This window comes from Grampus griseus (assembly GCF_964374135.1).
Source record: "Grampus griseus genome assembly, chromosome: 1".
Taxonomy (NCBI): domain Eukaryota; kingdom Metazoa; phylum Chordata; class Mammalia; order Artiodactyla; family Delphinidae; genus Grampus; species Grampus griseus.
The window spans coordinates 137,679,214-137,695,812 of record NC_139017.1 but is presented as its reverse complement, the minus strand read 5'-3'; the positions used below and the strand labels follow the sequence as shown (position 1 = coordinate 137,695,812).

Here is a 16,599-nt window from a genome sequence, read left to right as displayed (position 1 = left end):
GTCTCCGTAGAAGCTTCCTGATGATTGGTGAAGGCTGGCCTGTCCGTCCAGGCAGTAGACGCTGGCATCCAGCTTGTAGCTCTGAGCCTTGCCCTTTTCCCCACAGCCTCTGGGGCCCTGGATGAACTCTGGGAAGGCCCATGAGAGAGCACGGGCTGTGAAAAGCAATGTCTCCGTGTTGAACCACATGCTTCTGACCCTGCCTTTCTTTGTGAGTGGCCCTGGGAGGGAGGAGGGGCACTCCTAGGGAGACTCTTCCCAGCTCTGAGGGAGCCTGTGCATCCACCCAGAGATTCCCAGGTGGTCCCCCCATCCTCAGAGGGCTCAGCTCTCAGGGCCAGACCATCTAGCTCAGTTCACCATTTATGGTCTAGCCTTATTAAACCTGTAAGTCTCAATCCCTAAGATTATGACACAAACAGATGTCCTCGGGGTTCCCGGCACTGGGGCTTCTGCTGGGGAGGCTCATCATTCGCGTCGGGGATCCTGATGAGGAGATTGGCCGGGAGGCTCTGGACGGCATCACCATCCTCTACACCATCTTGGAGCTTCAAAAACGTAAGCCCTTTGGAGTGCCTCTAATACAAGGCTTTTGAGCAGGTACTCAGCCTAGGAATTGAATGGAGCCATGGCAACAAGGCACTGGGGGGATATGGAAGGGACCAACACAGAGTCCAATGGGGTCTGGAAATCAGTGTGAAGCCTTAGTCCCCACAGAACTAGGAGACAGAGGTGACAAACAAACCCGTTCTGACTTAAGCAATGCTTCTATGTAAGCTTCTCCTCATTCTTCCAAGTTTAATTTGTGACTCTCGTTTTCACATTCCCATGCCACCATGTACGCCCAGGCATAACAGCCCCAGTGTCCTGGGTTTTGGTCTGTCTTCCCCCACTAGACTATAAGTTCATTTGAGTCTGTGTCTTGTTCACCACTGTATTCCCAAGATCTAGCCCTGGGCCTGGAACATGGTGGGTGCTCAGTGAATATTTATTGGATGAATGAACAAAGAGCAGGTCCTATCTTGGAATCTGGAGTGGCTAAAACCTGTACGTGGGAGTACATCTCTGGATTCAGCTGCAGGGAGCTCGTGATATGGTATGGGCTGCCACAGGAACCCAGCTGGGACTGCACCTAGAGGTGTGCAGTATCAACTGTTACTTGCCTCCTTCCTTTCTCCAGAGTCCCAACTCTGCTCCAGACCAAGGAACCTTGGCACATTGTTCAAACTTCCCTGGCTCTGGAGGCAGAGTGACCTGGGTACAAGACCTAGCTCTGGCCCTTCCTAGCTGTGTGACCTTAGGCAAGTATTTTTCTTGTCAAGGCCTAGATTTCCTCATTTGTAAAGAAGGACACAATAGGATAGAACTCACAAGCTTTTTGGAAGATTAAATGAGATCATAGATGTAAAAAGACCAGCTCATTCCACACATTATAGGTACTTGCCAAATAGAGTTTCCTTTTTCCCCATCCCTACAAGGATCGTCTTATTAGTTTCAACCTTTGGGGATATGGCTGGTGTCCCTGCTCTTCTTGTTCTTTAGCATTTGGGGCAAAGATTTAGCCCCTCGGAGATTTCCCCTGCTGCCCAGGAACCACTCAGACCCCCTGAGTGATAGATGAAGGTGATATAAGCCACGTTAATGATCAGTCTTAGGGACAGGAATAGTATACACCAAATTAGTATTGCCAGATTTAGCAAATAAAAATATAGGACACCCAGTTAAATCTGAATTTCAGATAAAAGGTAAATACCTTTTGGTATATTTCAGACATACTTTCACTAAAAATTGTTTATCTGAAATTCACATTTACTGGGTATTTTGTATTTTATCTGGTGACCCTAAGACAAACCCACCCTGTTAGATTCTCAAGGAGTGAAATGGTTTATCCAGGGCCCCTGACTGTAGGAAGCAGCAAAGCTAGGATTTGAATCTGGGTCTGCCTGATTCCAGGTCTCAATCTCCTTCCTTTCACAAACAACCTGCCTACTTAGTCCATATGTTATTCTGCCTCAATGGCCCTCTCTTATGCCTGTGTCTCGCACACCCTGGGGGATCCAGGTAGGACCCACTCCAGGCCACAGTTAGGCTCAGGAAATGTTCCTGAAATGTGTTTCCTTCAGCAGAAAATAAGGAGCCCACACATGCAGGTACTATTCTAGGCACTCGGGACACAGAAGAAAAAAGATTAATTCAATAATCCTCCTGTTGAGCTTATCTTCTTGTTGTCAGGAGACAATGAACAAAAAAACAAGTAACACCTATTGTAAGTCAAGTGATGATTAGTATTACAGAAAAAAGAAGAAAACAGAAAAGGGGGATTGGGAACACCAGGGGTAAGGGAATTGCAATTTAATAGAGGTGTTGCCACACACACACCAGAGTGGCAAAAACGGAACAGACAAATTCACTGGTGAGATGTGAAGCCATGGAACTCTCACACGCTGCTGGTGGGGGCATAATCGGTCCCCACTGTGGAAAACTGTTTGGCAATATCCCCTGAAGCTGAACCCCTACCCACCTTAGGACACAATTCCAATCCCAGCTATGTGCCTACAAATGTGTACCTATAGTCACCAAAAGGCATGGACTAGACGTGTTAGAACATCCAGGTGAGCACTATGCATAACAGCTGGAAACAACCCAAATGTCCATCAGAAGTAGGACAGATCAATAAATTGTAGTATATTCATACCATGGAAAATTATACAGCGCTGGGAGTGAGTGAACCCATGCAACTTGCAGCAGGGTGGATGAATCTCATCCACATAAGGTTGAGTGAAAGCCAGACACGAAGGATAACATACAGTATGAGTCCATTTATGTAAAGTCCAACAGCAAGGAGACCGAATCTGCAGGTTTAGAAGTCAGAATAGTGGTTACCCTGAGTAGGGGAGGAGGATAGTGGACTGAAATGGGGGCACCGGAGGGTCTTCTGGGGTGCTGACCGTGTTCTGTTTCTTGACCTGGGTGCCCACTACAAGGACATGCTCACTGTGAAAACTGACCCCGCTGGTCGCCTATGATTTAGGCACATCCTACATCTATGTTTAACAAAAAGTTAAAAGACAAAATAGGTGGTCAGGCCTCACTGAAAAGGTTCTTTGCTTACAGGAGCCAGAGATAAGGAAGAGACCGATAAGAAGGAGCTGTATGAGAGCAACAAGCATTTCCTGGGCCCCTACAACCCTGTCAGCCCGTGCCAGAACATTCTGCGTGTTATCGCGGTGACCACCTGCTCCCCAACAGCCCTGGGCCTTCCTGGGGCGATGGGGACAAGGGAGGAGGGGCAGTACCAGCCTGCCCCAGTGCTTCCTCCTCCCCTTCCATCCTTCCAGGCTCAATTCCCTTTACGTTCCTTTACATGCTTTCCTTGACCACACAGGCCCATCCTGTGGGCTCCCAAACCCTCTGGTCTGCGCCACAGTGCGTGGGCCGTGTCACCAGCTCTGGGGGCAGGGGCCATGTCACCCCTTCTTTTGGAGCTCCTCCTCAAAGTGTTTGACACTCACGGATTCACTGAGTATATGCCCCCCTGCTGACCTCTGCATATGGCTGGTGGTGTTAGGGCATCCATGTACGGCTTGCTCTGGGTCTGCCCATGTGTGTCAAGGTCTCTATGCCTTTGTTTCAGGAATTTGGAGACTTCCTGGGGCCCCAACAGGTAAAGGACCTGCTACTAGCAGCCCTGGAAGGGCTGAAAGGTGGCTCAGAGGCTTGGGGCAAGGACTCGGGGGAAATGATGCAGCTGGCCTCGGAGGTCACACTCAGCTCGGTGCTGGAGCGGTACCGACACAGGGCACTGGAGGTGGTAAGGCCCCCGGGGGGCAGGGGCTGGGCTGGGAAACCCCACAGGGCCCACTCATCCCTCAGGCAGGGCAGGGCTGGTGGTGGCTGAGTTCCAGATGCTCCCAACTTGCAGGTGAGAAAGAACTCCCTTATTGGCCCCCAAGACAGCTCAACTATCAAGTGTGGGGTGCGGGAGGGCAGCAAAGACAAGCTGTCTCCCAGGGAAGGGGCGGCTGCTCTGTCTGCCCGTCTCCCCTTTTCTTCCCTCTGCGCCCTCCTCTCCCCTCTCTCTCCCCACACCCTGTCACCCCCTTCCTTCCTCCTCCTGTCTCCCTGCTCCCCCATCACCCCCTTGGCTTCTCCATTTGGCCCTCTGCCTGCTCCTGGTCACCCTGGCTGTACCCCAGATTCCAGAAATCATGCAGGGTATCTATGTGCACCTGAGCCACATTCAGAAGCCACGGGCCCGAGAGGTGGCCCTGCTGCCCGTCTCTCTCCTGGCCAGCTCCTTCATGACCGAGGTCGTCGTGGCCCTGCTCGTGTGTCCCCTCCCACTGGACAGGTACCAAGTGAGGGGGGCTTCCAGCCACTACACTTCAGAGGGTTGATATAGCCCTGTTCCCGGCTGGGAATCCCTTCTTCTACCAGAGGAGCCCCTCGCCCTCCCAGGTGGTCCCTCTTCTATGATCTACGATGCTCATGACAACCGTCGAGTCCTCCCTGAGCACTGCCAGGTGTCTGTGCTGCACATTTGTATGTTTTCTCACAAGTGTAACAACCCCATTCTATAGATAAGGAAACTGAGGCTCATGGGAAGTTTTCTAGCCCTAGGCACCTACTGAACAAGCAACAGAATGAGGACCTAAACTCGCATCTGACCAACTCCAAGCCCAGAGCGCTTCAACGATGCCATAAAAGTAGAACTGAGTGTTGGTCCTGATTCTGCCTCCAGACGCTCTGTGGTCTTGAGTAGCCTGCTTGCCCTCTCTGGGCTTGAGTTTTCCCCCAGATGCAAAAGGAAGAAATAATCCCCCCATTCTCACCCCAAATGGGTGGTCATGACAAGTAATGCAGGCGGTCGTGCTGAGTGCCTCCATGCTGTCAGCCTTCAGGGACCTCTGGTCTGATGGGCAGAGGGGACTGTGGCCAGATGGTGATGAGCTCGTGAGCAGGGGAGACAAATCTGGCTGCTCCAGTCTCCCAGCTCAGGAAACGCTCCCACACCTTTGAATGAAAACAAGGCAGAAGCGTGTGATCCACATCTTAAGGTAGTTGGTTGAGAGTGAATGGAAAAGAATTATGCAGAACTGTGCAAGTGAGGTGCGCTTCTAACCAGGAGAGCTGGTGTCGTTCATTGAAACCAAGATCAGCGCAGGGGTGACACACTCCCATCTCCCACCTGGAAGAATTTAACCCTTTCTGGCTTCACTGGAAACCAGGGAGTTTTCTTCTTGGAGCCACTAAACATTCAGACTCAAGACTGCCAGGGCCATACCTGACCTCAGTTACCCAGGATATAGGACAGGGCAGAGTCCTTACAGCAGCCTGTGTAGCAGGCCAGACAGAGCTGGGACAAAATTTAAGGAGGCCTCGCTCTCAATTGCCACTCCTGTGCTTGCCTGATTGGAGGACCTCCTTAAATGTTGTGCCCTGGATGCCTCACTTTCCTCAATCTAGTATTGGCCTTGGTCCTCCCAGGTGAAAGGTGTAGGTGCTGCCCTGGCTTAAGTGGCTCAGGCTTCAAAAGAACTAGTGTCTCTTACAGTAACTGTCTAGACTTTGCTTCCAGGATCCCCACAGGGACAAGCCCAGTCACAAGTCACTGCACCCTGAGAAGCCCAATGCCACAGCGTCCCCAATGGTCCTTCTAGTTAATTTATAGTTCCTCCAGCCCAGACGCAATTTACCAATTGGGTCATTTTTACCGTAAGCAATGTTGCCTAGCAACATAGTTGACATACTATCTTTATCAGGTTTCCAGGGGAACGGAGCTGGAAAGTTAATGGAAGGTTCAAATCTTAAGCAGAAGGGGGAAAGGGTTTTGTTAACCCTTTAGTGCACTGGCCCTGTCAGCATTTTCACCTCCCCACGATAGGAGTGCCTACAGGCTGGTGCCTGCTGGCCCAGATGCTATCCCCTGCCTGGTATACTGCCTTCTAAGGGACAGGAGTGGGCCCTCCTTGACATTATGTGACAAATGCAAGATCTAGGCCCCAAAGGGCTCCTTGGCATAGAAGAACAGGCACAGGCTTTGGAGTCATCAGGCCTGGTCACTTCTGGTCTCCGTAGCTCATTAGCCGTGTAGTCTTGGACCGGTGATTTCACCTCTCTGAGCCTTAACTCCACATCTGTAAAATTAGAATAATAGCCCACCTTGAGGGTCAGTGTAAGAATTCAGTGACCTTGAGTATCTTGACTACCTTGCTCACGTCTGCTGGCAGACAGCAGATGCTCAATATTTGCTGAAGTAATAAATTGTATGCAAAGCACCTGGTAAAGTAAGTCCCTGAGTCATAGGGTTTTCGATAATTGTTAGCCCCCCGCCTCTTAGGGAGCGTTTTCTTGTCCATTCCAGAATTTTCTGGTACGTCCATGGATGCCATTTCAAAGGCACCTTCCCTTCCCCCTCCCCAAACAATTGGGTGGCAGGGTGGCCCCACTGCCCTGGTCCCCACTAACCATCCCCACCCTTGACCCCCCAGCAACGGAGCAGAGATGTGGAGGCAGCTGATCCTCCGCAAGCCCAGCTGTGACACCCGAGATCTCCTGGATCTGCTCCTGACCAGCCTGAAGGAAAAGCCTGTCACCAAGAAGGGCCGGGCCTCCATCATGCCCCTAGCGGTGAGGACACCCCACCCTGCTCCATCACTGCCCCATCCCATCCTCCGCCCTCCTCCCCTCCCCCTGAGTTCTGCACACCCATTTTCTAGTTCCCTGCTCTTCCAGGAGCTAACTGTGGCCTTGAGCAAGTCTGTCTCTGGCCTCTTGTTTGTGATCCACTGGACGACAATAGTACTGTTACTTACAGTGACGGCAGCAGCCTGGAATAGTGGACACAGAATGACCTGGGACTCGCAGACCTTAGTCTGAGGGTTGGCTTTGCTCAGGTTTTGTAACACGAGCAAGTCACTTCACCTCCCTGAGGCTCACTCTCTGCCTCTGTAAATGGAAATAATAGTATATCCACCTCACATGGCAGTTGGGAAAATTAAACGAGGAAACTTGTTCACTCATTTAGCAACATAAAATGTTTAAGTGCTTCTGCTGCCAGTCTCAGAGGTCGGCCCTGGGAACACGGAGGGAAAGGGCTCTGACTGCAGGAACGGGGCTGGGTGGAGAGACAGATTTCTCTCTGCCTCTGTCACCAACCCCCTGGTCCTAGCCAGCTGGATTATACCCCCACTCATCTCCTTGCTTCCACTCCAGCCCCTCCAATCTGTACCACAGCCAAAAAAATCTTTGAGAAATGCACATCTGCTCTTCTCAACCCTCTCAGTGGCTTCCCATTGCCCTTGAGAGTAACACAGTGCTCCTACCTGTGTGCTACAGGCCCTGCACCCCTCACCGGCCTCGTGCCCTCACCCCTCACCGTGATCCTCTTGCTTGCATGGGTCCAACCTCGTTGTTCTTTGTCAGATCTTCTTCCTCTTCTTCTTTTTTAAATATTTATTTATTTGGTTGCGCCGGGTCTTAGTTGCAGCAGGTGGGCATCTTAGTGTGGCATACATGTGGGATCTAGTTCCCTGACCAGGGATGGAAGCTGGGCCCCCTGCATTGGGAGCGTGGAGTCTTATTCACTGTGCCACAGGGAAGTTCCCTGTCAGATCTTCTTAAACACTGCTATCTTCTGTCACAGGGCCTTTGCACATGCTGTTTCCTCTGCCTAGACTGCTATCCACCAAGTTAACTTCTGCTCAACCCTTAGCTCTTATCGCCTCCTCAGGGAAGCCCTCCCTGATTTCTCTGACCAGATCAAATTGGTGCATATTATACTTTGCTTCACATACTTTATCTTGGGAGAGTTTACCCCAGCTGTGATTTAACAATACTGTGTGTGTGTGTGTGTGTTGGGGGTGTCATTTGGGTAATCAGTGAGATGCATGAATTCAGTGCCTGAGCCTGATATCCCCAAAGTCCAACATACACCTGGCACACAGTAGACTCAAAAATTTTTTGTTGGATTGATCAATTTATTCAACAGGTATTGAGCACCTACTATGTGCCAGGCATACTCATAAGTTCTGGGGATTCAGCAGAGAGCAAGACAAGCTGGTGGAGGGAAGCAAATAAAGAGGGGCGAGTGGTATTATCCCTTTACAGAGGAAGATACTGATGCTCAGAGACATTCCACGTCTCATGTAAGGTCACACAGCTAGTGAGTGGTGGTGCCAGGACTCAGATCTCCTGCCCCGGAATCCCATGCTTTACCACTGGATCTCTCTGCCTCTCTCTCCCAGCACTGAGTTCCATGACTAGGGCACCAGCACCCATTCCTTCCCTGGTTTGGGCATTCATGCACTCCTCCTCTGATCACTGTGTGTTGGTGTATTCTCATGTCATTCAGAGGAGGCAGTGAGGGCAGCCTGGTTTAACGGCCCTCAACGAAGAGGCAACTGGTGTCCCCCTCACCGTCTGTGTGCCTGTGTTATGAACCAGAAGGAGGCAGGGCTCACTACAGCGCATAATCTGAAAACCTGGCTTCAAGTCCCAGCTGTGCCCCCGGGAGGCTGGGTGACCTTGGGCAAGTCTCTTCACTCCTCTGAGCTTGTCTCCTCCCCTGCACAGTGGGATGAAGACTCTACCTCACAAATGTGGGAAGAGATCCTCCCACCATGATTCTTCCAGGGGTGTGTCAAAGGCAAAGGGTCGCTGTGATTGTTCTGGGGCAGGGCTCACCCAGAGAGCCAGGAGTCGGGATGTGGTAGTTGGGGGGGAATCTGGGCTTGCCCAAGTCGGGCCAGAGAAGAGCAAAGATCCAGAGCCAGCCTCCTAGAGAAGCAGTCTAGGCCCTGCCAGGAGTGCTGGGACATCTAACAGATCCCGCCCCCTGCCCCACCAGGCAGCCAGTGGCCTCTGTGAGCTCCTGTCCGTCAACAGCTGCATGGGCCACGTGAGGCGCATCTACCCCCAGCTGCTCCTGGCCCTGCTTATTCAAGTCCATTACCACATCGGCCTCAACCTGCCTGGCCACGTGGTTTCCTGCAAGGACACCAAGAAAGATGGACAGCCCTCTGGTTTCGCGCCTGTATGGTATGTTCCTACTGTCCCCGGCAGGGGGAGGGCCACCAGCAAGGGCCCTTCCGAAAGTCTTTAGGGCAATTGATCAGTAGAAATTAGCTTTGGGACTAGAAGAGAAAACGGACGTGCACTTTTTTTTCTTTTTTAATTTATTATTTATTTTTGGCTGTGATGGGTCTTCGTTGCTGTGTGCGGGCTTTCTCTAGTTGTGGTGACCAGGGGCTACTCTTTGTTGTGGTGCACGGGCTTCTCATTGCAGTGGCTTCTCTTGTTGTGGTGCACGGGCTGTAGGTGCATGGGCTTCAGTAGTCGTGGCTTGCGGGCTCTAGAGCACAGACTCAGTAGTTGTGGCCTCCGGGCTTAGTTGCTCCGTGGCATGTGGGATCTTCCCGGACCAGGGCTCGATCCCATGTCCCCTGCATTGGCAGGCGGATTCTTAACCACTGCACCACCAGGGAAGTCCTCAGGTGCACACTTTTATGAGAGAGCCAATCATGTGTTCAACAACTGTTTGTGAGCACCTGCAGGGTATGTCTTCTGCTTAGTGCTGGATGGCAGGGAAGAATCAGCTTCCCCCAAGGAGCTCGCCATTTCGGTTTTCCTCCTCCCTCCCTAGAGATATTATTTGTATTAGATTTGTACCCAAGGCCGAACCATTTTGATTTTTATTTATTAATTGGAACAGGTAATATAGGCACACGGGTAAAAATCTCAAAAGGCATTAAAAGGGAGTCTCTGTTCCTCTCTTTACCCCAGTCATCTGCCCTAAGATGACTAAGAACCCCAGGTTCTTTCTTGCCCTTCAGAGGGGGTTGATGTAGGGCTAAGCCCATGTGTTTTCATTCTCTACTTTTATACCAGTGTTAGTGGACCTTACACAGTTATATATTTTTGCTTTTATTGTATACCATATCTCTGAGATCATTACATATAGAGCTGCCTCATTATGTTTAACAGCCGCATAATATCCCTCTGTGTAGATTCCAATATACCATCATTTACTTAACCAGGATCCTCTCGATTTAGGTGCTTCACAGCATTTTGCAATTAGAAACAATGCTGCAGTAAGTGAGGCTGTTTATATGTCTTTATACCTACATGTGATTGTATATGTAGGATGAATTCCTGAAAGTAGAATGGGTGCATCAGAAGGTTTCTGTATTTAAATATTATGGTGGAATAGGAATATGTGGTAGAAAAAGTTCTTGACCAGTGAGTGAAGGGAAAATGAAGGACCTCCTAAAGCACCCAGTTTGCCAAATTGCCTCCCACAGAGGACACCACCGCCAGTAGTATATGACACTATTTATTTCTCCACAGCCTTGCCAGCACATTCTCATCTTTGCCAATCTGAAATTTGAAAAAAATGGTATTTTGCTGTAATTTTAGTTTGTATTTCTCTTATTATGAATGTGGTTGAGGTTTAAATGCCATTTCTGTTTCCTTTTCTGTCAGCAACCTGTTCTTGTTCTTTGCCTAATTTTATATGGGACTGTTGGGAATTTTTCTTATTGGTTTGTAAGAGCTCTTTATATATTAAGGACATTAACTCTTTGTCATTTGTATTCCAGTTTATCACTTAACCTGCAACAATTTGATGGTCTTTGCTATTCAGAACTTTAAAATTTTTATGCAGTCCAGTTCCTCAGTCTTTTCCTTTTTGGTTTCTATTGCGTGTTATGCTCAGAAAAGTGCACTTTGAGGGATAGAAGGCAAGCAGTTGTGTAGCTGGGCTTGAAGTCAGGACACCTTGGGTTTGAGTCCTGGCCTATAACAGTGCTTTGCACTTTGGGTTAAACCAATTTAACCTCCTGGCAACTTGGTTCCTTGCCAATGAAATGGGGTAAGCAATTCCTACCCTGACAGGTGTGTTGTAAGGGCAAGATAGGATCTTGTCACATGACGATACCATGTGCTGAGGCTGTGGAGAGAAATTTGTCTGGCAGATGGAACTGATGGTGGGAGAGACTTGGGTGGAGGGAGGTCTGGCCTGTTGGGGGCAGGCTGACATGAGGTCTCAGTCCCCTTGTCTTGGCAGCTGGGTGGTCAAAGTGGTGAAAATCCTTCTGCTGAAGATGGGCTGCTCATACGAGGCTACCTTTCTGGAGGACCAGGGTGGCTGGGAGCTCATGGGACAGGCGGAGAACCACCACCGTGGAGTGTCCCTGCTGGCCAGGTGAGGCCAGCGACCCCCAGGGCAGGGGCTGGAGGGAGGGGAGAGACCTCAGGGTCTTTGGAAAGACCTGGGTTTGCATTTCTCTCTGGGCAAGACCCTTCCCTCCATCGTCTCTCCTCTGAGACTGGCAGAGTATCATATACCTCAGTGGGTAGCCAATTCAGATGTGAAAGATAGCACACACTCTACAAACTGTCGTTACAGCAGTACCTGGCATTGCAGAGCACTTAGGTTATTTATAAAGCACATTTCTCAGCACATTATGAATTTAGTTCCCACGCTAATACAGAAATTATGGTCTAGCCGAGCAGTTTATAGTGTGGCCTTGGAGCAGGTCTACCTGCGTCTGAATCCCAGCTTACCACTACCCAGCTGTGTGACCCAGGGCAAGTTCGTTTCCTTCTCTGTGTCTCAGTTTTCCCATCAGTAGTGTGGAAATAATAACAGGGCCCACCTCCAAGATCTGGGGGAGGATTAAAGTACTTTGAACAGCCCCTGACATATAGTAAGAGTATATAAAAGCTAACATATATAAAAGCTAACATATAGTACATATATAAAAGCTAACATATATAAAAGCTAACATATAGTACATATATAAAAGCTAACACAGGTTAGCTTTTATTATCGTCATGCTGACTGGTGGGGCAGGGATTTTTTTTGGGGGGGGGTGGCAGGGATTATTAATGCACATTTTGCAGGGGAGGGTGCCAAGTTTCAGAGAGGGACAGTTATATACCAAAGGTCACACAACCAGGAAGTGGCAAGGCTTGGAATTGACCTGCTGACCCAGATCAGGGCTTTTCCCCCCAACCACACACAGCCTCCCATGGGGTCAGGAGAAGGGTGGGGCGGCACCTTGATTTCACTAATGTGGCTCCTGCAGGAAGAGTCTGCTTCTTAGCCCTGCACGCTGAGTGTCCAGGATGGTGCTCTCCCCAGGGGTCTCAGGATACAACCGCATTTATTGAGCACTTACTGTGCTCTAGGCACCATGCAAACAGCCATACATTCATGGACTTCCATTTAACCCTCACCATGACCGATGAAATAGCACTATTATTTTCCCAGTGTTACCCATGAGGAACCTGAGACCCAGAGAAGTTAAGTGACTTGCCCAAAGTCACACAGCTAGTGGTAGGGCCAGAATTTGAACCCAGGCTGTCTTACTCCAGACTCTACTCTTGGCCGACACACTTTCCTGGACTCATTGATTAATGAAGCATAGTGCAGACTTGAGGTTGCATCAGAATCACCTATGGGACTCGTTAAAACACTGATTGCTGGGCCCCACCTCTAAAGCTTCTGATTCAGTTAGCCTGGGATGGGAGCCTGAGGATGTGCATTTCTAACAAGTTCCCAGGTGATGCTGATACTGCTAGTCCAGGGGCCGCACTTTGCAGTATTTTTTTTTTTTCTTTCTTTTTGCGGTACGCGGGTCTCTCACTGTTGTGGCCTCTCCCGTTGTGGAGCACAGGCTCCGGATGCACAGTCTCAGTGGCCATGGCTCAAGGGCCCAGCCGCTCCGCGGCATGTGGGATCCTCCCAGACCGGGGCACGAACCCATGTCCCCTGCATCAGCAGGCGGACTCTCAACCACTGCGCCACCAGGGAAGCCCAGGGGCTGCACTTTGAAAACCACTGGCTTAGTAGAATGAACGAGGCAGCTGGAGTGGGGAGCCCTGGGTTGGGGCTCCAGCTCTGCCATTTTCCAGCTCTATGACCTTGGGCATTTCACACTCAAAGCCTCTGTTTCCTCATCTATGAAACAGGTTAACAACAGTAACCTACCTCAAAGGGTAATGGTGAGGATCAAATGCAATAACTACTTGAAAGTGTCTGGCTGCTGCCTGGTGCCTAGCGAGTGGGTCCTCACACCCTTTCCTTCCTGTCTCTTCCTGCTGGAGTGGTCCTGTGCACGCAGGGGTCTTAAGCCTATCTTTCTTACTGATTTGCTCTGTGCTCTCAGGCAAGTCACTTTCCCACTCTGGGCCTCAGTTTTCCCATCTGTAAAATGAAGCAGTTAGATCAAATGGTCTCTGAGATCCTGTCCAGGTGGGAAACCCTGCGGATGCAGGAACACAGGTGACTTGGGCTTTCCCAGAGTTTTGAGTGTTGGGGCTAGGCCCCCACCCAGCACATGCCCCTGGGGCTGGAGAGCCTAAGGGCACTGTTCCCCCACCCCAGGGCCATGGTGCAGTACTCCTGCCAGGAGCTGTGCCGCATCCTCTATCTGCTCATCCCGCTCCTGGAGCGAGGCGACAAGAAGCACAAGATCACCGCCACTGCCTTCTTTGTGGAGGTAGAGACTGGGCACTGGGCGTGGGGCAGGGGTCCCCCTGGGCCTTCCCCTAAGCATAGGCCTCAGTTCCCACTGCTGGTCATTCCTCCTGTGCAATAAGTACTTAACACTTTAGAGTCTTTCCTGAACATGATTTCTTTTGAGTAGGAAGGCTTTGTAGTTCTCTCTCCCTCCTCCCTCCCATCTCTCCTCTTCTTTCTACCCCCTCCACCCCATTCCACTCTTCCCAGACTCCCCCTTGCCCCAGGCAACCACCAACATTTGCTGGGCACCTCTGTGTGCCAGGTGCCAGATTGGGGACACAAATATGAATTTGACTCTGCCTTGCTCTCAAGGAGTTCTTGGTATGGGAGTGGAGACAGAGTACACCCCAATTATGACACAGGGTACTATAGAGTGACTTGTGCTATGATGGGGGCAATTCAGGCTGTGGTGGGAGAACAAAAGTCTTGGATGTGTTGGGTGGGGGAACATCAGGGAGGCCTTCCTGGAGGAAGTGACAGCTAAACTGAGTGAGTGTATGGGGGTACTGGAGTGGGTACTGGGGAGAGATGAGTCAGGAGGAGGTTGGTAGGGTTGACCCCAGAAGGGAAGACTTGCCAATAACAATAGCCAACGTTTATTGAGCACTTACTACCTTCTAGGCATATTCCAAAAGCTTTACACATACCGATCCATTTAATCCTCACAATAATCCTATGATGCATATACTATTCCATCCCCTAGTTTAGAGGAGGAAACCAAGGCACAGATTTAAGTAACTTTCCCAAGGCCACACAGCTCGTTAAGTGGCTTATCCAAGATTCAAAGCCAGACACCTGGGCTCTAAAGTACACTCTCTCTTTCGTTTTGTGTGTGTGCTTGTGGTTGTGTATGTGGTAAAAAATATATATTTCATGAAAGTTACCATTTTAACCATTTTTAAGTGTACAGCTCAGAGGCATTAAGTGCATTCACACTTTTGTGCAACCATCACCACCATCCATCTTCAGAAGATTTTCGTTTTCCTTCCCAAACTGCAACTCTGTACCCGTTAAGCACTAACTCTCCCGCCCTCGTTTCCTCAGCCCGTCACCACCATTCTACTTTCTGTCTCTATGAATTTGCCTATTCTAGGTTTCATATAAGTGGATTCATCAATGTTTGTCCTTTCATGTCTTGCTTATTTCACTTAATATAATGTCTTCAAGGCTCATCCATGTTGTAGCGCAGGTCAGAATTTCATTCTTTTTTAAGTCTGAATAATATTCCGTCGTATGTACATACCACATGTTGTTTCTGCATTCATTGGTCGATGGACATTTGGAAAACCCACTCTCTTAACCGCCATCCCATCTTCCTCTTGTGACCTGCTGGCTGCCACACAGTGGGTCTGGGCTATCACCAGGGTCTGTACAGTGGGGCTCAGAGGCTCACTGTCTGCTCAGACAGCGGAAGGTTAAGGAAGGCTTCCTGGAAGAGGTGTCATTTGAGCTGGGCCTTGAGTAAAGATTGCCAGGTGGACACAAGGCAGCGTGGCAATCCCGGCACTTCTTGCACCTTTCTGCCTCTCCAGTGGACTGTGAGTTTAGGGAGTAGGGACTACATTGTGTTTATGTTGCATCCCTAAACCCAGCCCCAAGAGGGCCCCCAAGAAGTGGGGATAGGATGGATGAGTGAGCACCCAAGTGAACACTTTGCCTGGCTCTGCAGGCACCAGCAGAATATGTCACCTCCAAGAGGACAAGCGTGTGTCTGGGAGCCAGGAGGCGGGGTTACAGCCTCAGCTCTGCTGGGTCTACTTCTAATTTCCCCCATGACCCTGGTGAGGAAAGGGAAAGTGCCATTTCTTGAGGGGCTGCCACATGCCAAGCACCACGCTGACCTCTTTTATCTGCTACCCCACCCATCAGCACAGCAGCCCTGAAAACCAGGAATTATGAAGCTCATGTGTCGGCGAGGCAAGAGGCAGTTTTCAAGGTTGCACAGCTCAAGTTGTCCAGAGAGATTCAGACCAGGTCTGCCCACCTGGCTCCTCTATCCTGGTCAGCCTCGTGGCAGAGGCGGTCCTCTCTCTGTCTGTTAGTGGCTGCCACAGGGGCTCTTGGGGAGGGGGGTGGAGGTTGGACCTCCCGTGTCCACAAGGTCAGGGACAGTAGGCTTAACCTTTCCCAGCATTCCCCTGGAGCCCTGAGCAGTGGCCCTCCCTCCCTGTGGCAGGGGTCCTCACCCAGCTTCAGTCCTTCTCCCGGTCCCCAGAAGAGGTGGCCCACTCCTGGCCAGAGCCAGGCCCACCATGTTCACAGTGGTGCTTTGATGTCGCTCAGATGTCCCTCCCCGGCTCCCCCAGCCCCCCATGCTGTGACTGTGTGTGTGCTTGCTTCTTCCAATGGCGGGTGAAGTCTTCAAGGGAGCTGTGACCTTCGGCAAGATGCTGAACCTGTCTGTGCCTTGCTTTCTTATAATACAGGGATAAAAATTGCCCATCTCATGGGTTTTTTTTTTTTTTTAAGCAAAAATTTTAAATCTTTTATTGTTTCACTCTTATTTTGAAATAATTTTAGATGTAACAGAGGAGCTGTAAAAATAATGAGAAAGTTCCTATATATCCCACAGCCAGCCACCCCCGACGATAACAACTTACATAAAAATAGTACAATAATCAAAACTAAGACATGGGTACAATACTATGAACTACAGACTGCTCAGATTTCACAGTTTTCCACTGATGTCCTTTCTCTGTTCCAGGATCCATTCCGGATCCCACCTTGCACATTAGTTGACTTAATGGGACCTCCTTCATCTCCTCTAATCTTGTCTGTCATGGCCTTGGCACATTGAAAGACTAACTCTAGGTATTTTGTAGAACGTCCTTCCATTTGGCTTTGTCTCGTGTGTGCCCATGATTAGACTGAGGTTATGCATTTAGGAGAAGAACCTGTATAGGTGATGTGACCTCTCAGGGCATCATGTCAGGGGCCCCATGACCTCTATTTTAACTTCTTATTATTGATGATGTTAACTTTCATCAGTTGGTGAAGGCGGTTGGGACTGTGAGGGTAACACTATCCTTTTGTAAGTAAGAAATATATGTGAAATATATTTGAAACTAGGC

The 16,599-nt window shown here is 49.9% G+C and overlaps 1 protein-coding gene across 1 annotated transcript in view; it reads left to right on the top strand.

Moving 5' to 3' along the window:
* The window catches only part of MROH7 (maestro heat like repeat family member 7), a gene marked incomplete at both ends in the record, with an annotated part of 43,509 nt that overhangs the window by 15,912 nt on the left and 10,998 nt on the right, over positions 1-16,599 (top strand). Inside the window, 9 exons of the mRNA XM_082667076.1 lie at positions 107-211; positions 423-558; positions 3,115-3,227; positions 3,635-3,811; positions 4,197-4,351; positions 6,492-6,630; positions 8,849-9,039; positions 11,066-11,203; positions 13,391-13,505. Of these exons, the coding sequence (XP_082523202.1) occupies positions 107-211; positions 423-558; positions 3,115-3,227; positions 3,635-3,811; positions 4,197-4,351; positions 6,492-6,630; positions 8,849-9,039; positions 11,066-11,203; positions 13,391-13,505 (1,269 nt within the window). The remainder of the gene's footprint in view (positions 1-106; positions 212-422; positions 559-3,114; positions 3,228-3,634; positions 3,812-4,196; positions 4,352-6,491; positions 6,631-8,848; positions 9,040-11,065; positions 11,204-13,390; positions 13,506-16,599) is intronic.